The sequence below is a fragment of the Rhamphochromis sp. 'chilingali' genome (genome assembly GCF_963969265.1).
Source record: "Rhamphochromis sp. 'chilingali' genome assembly, chromosome: 21".
Lineage (NCBI taxonomy): Eukaryota > Metazoa > Chordata > Actinopteri > Cichliformes > Cichlidae > Rhamphochromis > Rhamphochromis sp. 'chilingali'.
In genome coordinates, this window is record NC_137949.1 from 9,610,884 (window position 1) to 9,616,811 (window position 5,928).

General features: G+C 48.0%; 1 protein-coding gene across 2 annotated transcripts; it reads right to left on the reverse strand.

Moving 5' to 3' along the window:
• Positions 1-696: 696 nt before the first annotated feature.
• On the reverse strand, positions 697-5,499 carry lgals3b (lectin, galactoside binding soluble 3b). Of its 2 annotated transcripts, none has more exons than XM_080870974.1 (7): positions 5,369-5,499; positions 4,213-4,234; positions 2,536-2,662; positions 1,938-2,116; positions 1,774-1,862; positions 1,077-1,245; positions 697-990 (listed from the first exon to the last, which is right to left on the reverse strand). In XM_080870974.1, exons 2-7 carry the CDS (start codon positions 4,216-4,218, stop codon positions 832-834), a joined length of 729 nt encoding a protein of 242 aa, XP_080727100.1. In that variant the 5' UTR covers positions 4,219-4,234; positions 5,369-5,499; the 3' UTR covers positions 697-831. The 2 variants fall into 2 exon arrangements, with proteins under 2 accessions (XP_080727100.1, XP_080727101.1); XM_080870975.1 differs by lacking the exon at positions 5,369-5,499 and adding an exon at positions 5,175-5,309.
• Between the last annotated feature and the right edge of the window lie 429 nt (positions 5,500-5,928).

The following is a 5,928-nucleotide window of genomic DNA, read 5'->3' on the forward strand; positions in this document are numbered from 1 at the left end:
AATCCAAAGTATTCAGAATACGTTACTGTCATTGAGTAACGTAACGGAATACGTTACAGAATACATTTTGGGGCATGTATTCTGTATTTTGTAATGGAATACATTTTAAAAGTAACCTTCCCAACACTGCCGCTGGAGCCCCTGCTGGACATTAGAGGAACTGCAGGCTGAACGTTTCTGTCAGGTGATAAATAAAACTGGGTATCATCCGCACAGCAATGAAAAATATGCAGTGTTTTCTAAAAGTGTTGTTCCCAGAACATAACCCCGTGGAGCTTCGTGAATAGCTGTTATGTGTAAAAAAACATTCCTTGTTTACGTGAACAAACTTAAGCAAGAGGAGGAAACAAAAAAGTGTCAGACTTTTTTCTCAGAATTCTGATTTTGAAAAAAATACGTCCACACTTTTTTTTTTCCAGTGGCCCTGATCCTCGTCCCTATAAACTGGAAGATTCAGCCACTCCAGTGCTTCCTGTAACACCAACGCTGTGTTGGAGTCTCTGTTTGAAGCTGCATTAAATGCTGCACTGACATCTCTGCTGTCAGAGGCCATAAGACGGTCTCTGGTAACGCTCACTCACTCCTCTGCAGATGACCCCAGCTGTTTTAAAACTCCTGTTTGAAGAGTTTGTCGTGGTTTAACTAGGCTCATCATTTTCAGGCATCCAGGCAGGACACAGAAATAAGCACAAAACCCAGAATATGAAGTCTTTATTCATTAGACACCTGAACAGAAACATGTGGAAGAATCAAAGCATCTGCTGATGATCACCTTCAAACATTCACTGATAATTTCCTCCTGACTGATCTCTGCTGGGTCAGCAGCCTGTCTCAGGGCAACATCTCCAAGTTGACCCTGGACAGCGTGAGGTCGTAGTAGATGTTGAGTCTCTTGATGTCTCTCAGGTTGGTGATACGATGCTTGAAGTCCAGCATGTGAGAGTTGTTGACAGCTACCTTTAACTCCGTGTTGGTGCACAGGATCTTGATCTGGAAGAGAAACATGAGAGACTGTTGTTGGTGTCATCTCCGCCTCACAGAAATCAAACTGAGGATTTTTTTTTAAGCTGTCTGACCTCAAAATTCTGCCCCGGCACAAACGGGAAGTGCTGCAGCTCCCTCTCCTCTTTGCCCCACTTTTCACCGATGCAGCTGTTTCTGATAATCACTTTCTTGCCGCCCTCGTTGAAGCGAGGGTTGAAGTGGAAGGCGATGTCACGAGCTGTGGCCAGGTCCACCGTGATCCTGATGAATCACAGAGACCTCAGTGAATTACTGACTCTATTAGAGCTTCTCCTCCATCAGGATCTGATTATCTGGATCAATCGTTTCTCTTTTTGGCCAATGTTAATGCGGCGTTAAGCGAAGCAAGTCTGATTTTGCTTCACTGAAACAAGCAAACGAATGCAAACAAATGAAAGTGTAGCTGATGCCTGACCTCGCTCATCCTTGTTAAGGTGAACGAGACACCAGCTGTCCTCACATCTCTCGTTGTTTTTTAATCATGTGTTCACAGCAAACATGAAGGTTTTGTGTGATTATACCTAAAGTTTGTCCAATGAGGTGACATGAGTGCGTTACTACGGGTAACAGCTCACTGTCTTCGTCTACTGCCCTGCTTTCATTACTGTTACTCAGTAATGACTGGATTTAACCACTGTCAGTTTATCGCTCTGTGCTTCCTGTTTACTCTGCTCTACACCCGCCCGCTCGCTTCGTTAGTCTGACCTCTGCTCTCTCGTCACTATGTGACATCACAGCATTCGTACTGACTTGTCAGCATTGGGTTTGATAGTTCCAGCGATGGTGATCAGCAGCTTGTCGTACACTCCTTGAGGCAGAGGCATATTGAAGGGAACCGTCTGTCAAGAAGAAAACAGCTGTTTACTACATCTGTCCTTCTGCCTGTCCTCTGTTTCCGTCTCTGTTTGGCTCACCAGATTCTGCTGGGGTGCAACAGGAGGAGTGGGTCCAGGTCCGGGTGAAGGGACTGGACCTGGACCCCAAGGTCCGCTGGGCTGGCTGGGGCCTTGGGGCCAGGTAGGGTTAGCAGGCTGACCTCCAGGCCAGGCTGGAGCAGTGGAACCTCCGGGCCAGGTGGGCTGGTTGGGCTGACCTGAGGTTTCAGTGGAGGCAAAAGTCATTTCCACAAACATTCACCTGTTTATTTAACCTGCGAACATCCACCTGGGCACCACAGGCTAACGTCCACACATAACCCCAGATGGAAGCTGCGAACGGCAATGGCAAAATAACTGTAGGAGACTGTTTGACAGGTGACACCCCACCCTAACCTTAGACAGGTAGAAGGTGACCTGGTGGATGTAAAGAGGCTGCTATTAATGAGGCCTCGTGAAGACTGAAGTCCCTTCAGAGACGTGACTGTCAGAGGTCAGTAAAAGTCTCATTTCTCTACAGCGGAGGGTTGGGCTTGTGCTTGGGTTGATCAAGTCAAGTCAGGTGGCTTCATTGTCATTTCAACCATGTGCAGAGTGAAAGGTGTGAAACTCACCGTCAGATTTTCAAACCTCTTACCTGGCCACGCGGGTGCATTGGGCTGTCCGGGCCAGAGACCTCCTCCTGCTTGGTTGTTTCCACCACCGGGCCAGAGACCTCCTCCTGCTGCTGACTGGGTGGTGCCACCATCAAGAGCGTCTGAGAGCTGCAGACACCCAGAAGCAAAGAAACCCTGAGCTCGTTTTGTCCTCGGGACGGTTTCTGACTGAGCACAGTCCCTGAAACACGCAGGGCTAAGGTGCTTCCTTCATTGCCTCCTTTAGCAGAGGGGACATTGGAGCATCCTCTATGAGAGGAAAGGAGGTCATTCCATCCCATAATTCATAGCAGTGCACCGTCAGACAAGGACTGAGGTCACGAAAGTGTTATTAATGGGGTGTTTTTCATTTCATGCCGTTATTGTTTCACCTGTTTCTGTGAGAGGGAAATCATTTCAGTTTCAAAAACTTTTAGTCTAAATGTCCACAGAGTCAGGATTTGTACTCTTCAGCCTTCTTCTTCATCACTTCTGCAGATTCTGAGCCAAATCCTGCCTCACAGGTCTTAGCCGACTGACCACAGATTCTGGATGGGATTAAGATCTGAGGAGTCTGTCTCTGCCAACAGTCTCCTCCCAGTGCTTTAAACAGTAAAGACCCGAAAACAGTAGGAAATAACTTCAACAACCACACTATGAGCAGGTGCTAGGTGATACCGGGAAGGAAGAACTGCATTTTAACAGGAAGAAGCCTGTGCTGGAAAATGCTGGACTTTGTCAAACTGCTCTGGGATCACTGGGAGAAGAAGTCGAGGATGAATTCCACCGAGGGCTGCAGAGGTTATGAACAGGAAGAGTCAACACTTCACAATAAAAGTTTGTAAAACATATGAAACAGTGACTACTCTTCAGTCCGCCACAGAGACAATGTGTCTGAAACACGAGCTGAGACGCTGCCAAAGCTTTGCTACGACCCCACGTCAGTGGTCCAGCTTCACCTCACCGCAGCAGCGCCCGCAACGCCAGAGGGACACGTTTAAGAGACGCTGTCTGACCTTCAGGCCAGAAGTGGCCGTCTGAAGTACCGAGTGCAACTGAACGCACCACGGTTCACACTGAGGGTGTGTTCAGTGACAGACTCTTCTGGAATGTTCTGTATGAACTGGCTCTAAAGAAGGAATAATAACGCCCTGTTCTCACACACACACACACACACACACACACACACACACACACACACACACACACACACACACACACACACACAACCCCATTCAGCTATCTTAGTGAGGACCTTCATTGACATAATGCTTTCCAGAGCCCCCACCCTAACCATTAAAGATGAATGCCTGACCCTGACCCGTACCCTAACCTAATTGTAACCCTGACACTAAAACCACATTTTGAGCCTCAAAAACACTTCAAACTTGTGACCGGGTTGTGTGTGTCACAAGTGCCTGTTGGTTCTCACAAGTATAGTAGTATGCATGTATCGGTCCTCACAAAGATAGCTAGACAGGAACACGCACGGACACACACACACAAGTTTGAGTTTTTCGTTTAGATAATCAGCTGCTGCCTCGTGACCACATTAACAGGACCGTGCTGCACGTTCCACCTAATGTAACCGAAGCATCGATAAAACCTGAAAGCTGCACATCAGGAAACATCCAGGTGAAAGTTTGTGAGAGAAGATGAAAGAGAAGAAAGTGACTCACGTCCATTCTGCTCTTCTGCAACCTGAAACACACAGACAGGAAGAAGCATTAAAACCAGAAGAAGAAGAAAATGAGGTCTGAGGGTGTGGTGGTGCGAGTCGTGACACGGAGCGCAAACAACATGACAAAAAGCTGAAAGTGATACACAAACTGCAAAAAAACGCCGCCCTCATCACCATCCTCTCCTCTCTCCTCGCGCTCACAGCAGGCGCTACACTCAGGTTTTGGTTTTTGGGGATTCGGCCCTTTAAGGCTCAGCTGCAGCTCGTTTGGAGTCCCTGAACTCGACCTTTGAACCGTGTTCGTGTCGTTTACATGGATCCCAGAAACAGACAAACTAACAAACCTTCACATTTAAACTTGTTTAAACATAGCCAGCTGACCTCAGAGTGGCTTCTGAATGCTGAATTTCTGAATGCAGAAATACGACATGATCAGAAATCAGTGAAAAGCAGCTGCTGCGTTAGTCACAAGGGGGCACCACAGCTAGCAGAGCAGCATGTCACATGATCTTGTCTCCTCCTGGTCTCAAACTGGGAACAGAACCACATCACCCAGTTTACGTTCTCTGAAGTCATCTGGAAGTTAAATGCTTTCTGTGTGTTGGTATCGATGTATTAGTCTATGCTGTCACTTGGTATCAAAAGGTTGCTGGTTCGATTCCAGCAGGAGACGCAGATCCCTGCAGGACTCTGTCAGCGAGGTGTGAAACCGCAAAATCAGACTGTGCAGAAGTGGCCTCTGAATGTTTTCCAGATGTTCCTGTGGTTTCCTGCTGCTGGGGGGTGGAGCAACGTTCTCATGCTAAACAAACAAACATGGCGCCTGCAGCAGGAGCAGACGCCGCCCAGGATCACATGGCTGTCAGCAGACCTCTCTGCTGCTCCTGAGCTCGAGTCAAAGAGGCGTCTGTTCCTCTGTGCGCTGCTCGGTGTAAATAAAGTTTGAATGAAAGCACTCACAGTCAAAGCTCCCTGAGTAACAGACACGAAACCTCACAGTTCAGCAACTTCCTCTTCTTCTGAACAACGAACCGAATTGGGGGTCTCGGCAGCTTCCTGTTTGTCTGCGTGCTTTGATTCAAGCATCAGAGGAAGAGACGCCGGACCGAGTCCAACCTGCAGGCAGAGAGCACGAGGACGGGAAGGAGACCTACCTGAGTTCACCTGAGCGCTGCTGATCACACAGACTCTGAAACAGGAGACGCGCTTTAAGTCCTGAGCCTCGCCCTGCTCCTGTATGCAGACCACACCCACACCCACACCGCGCGCGCGCGCACACACACACACACACACACACACACACACACAGCTGGGTGTGTTTTTATTTTGAACCCTGCTGTTGTTTGCTGACAGCCGGATTTAGCACATAGTTATTGATGATGTTCTTTGCAGGTTTGATTGGTCTGTTTTTATGTTACCAGGAAACCTGAAGAGCCAATCAGACCACACCCTCACTACACAGAACACGATTGTTTTGGACAATATTCACCTGTTACAGCAGCACAAAGGGGACGTTAGAGATGTTACAAAAGGATAAAAGCAGAAACAAATAAGAAGAAACTGCAGCGTGTCACATGGTTACTGCACACGCAGAAACTTTCCATGTGGCGGTAATAACATTCCTTCGCTCTTTCCCAGGATCAGGTGAGCTTCCCAACCCTGATTCCTGGAAGTTCCCGCCCACCTCGTGTCATGGCTGTTTGTTTTTTTCCAC

Coding starts and splice junctions, on each gene's coding strand:
- lgals3b (XM_080870974.1), bottom strand. Junction 2,117..2,535: donor CAATGCACCCGCGTGGCCAG/GTAAGAGGTTTG, acceptor CTGAAACCTCAG/GTCAGCCCAACCAGCCCACC. Junction 1,246..1,773: donor ATCAAACCCAATGCTGACAA/GTCAGTACGAAT, acceptor GTGATTCATCAG/GATCACGGTGGACCTGGCCA.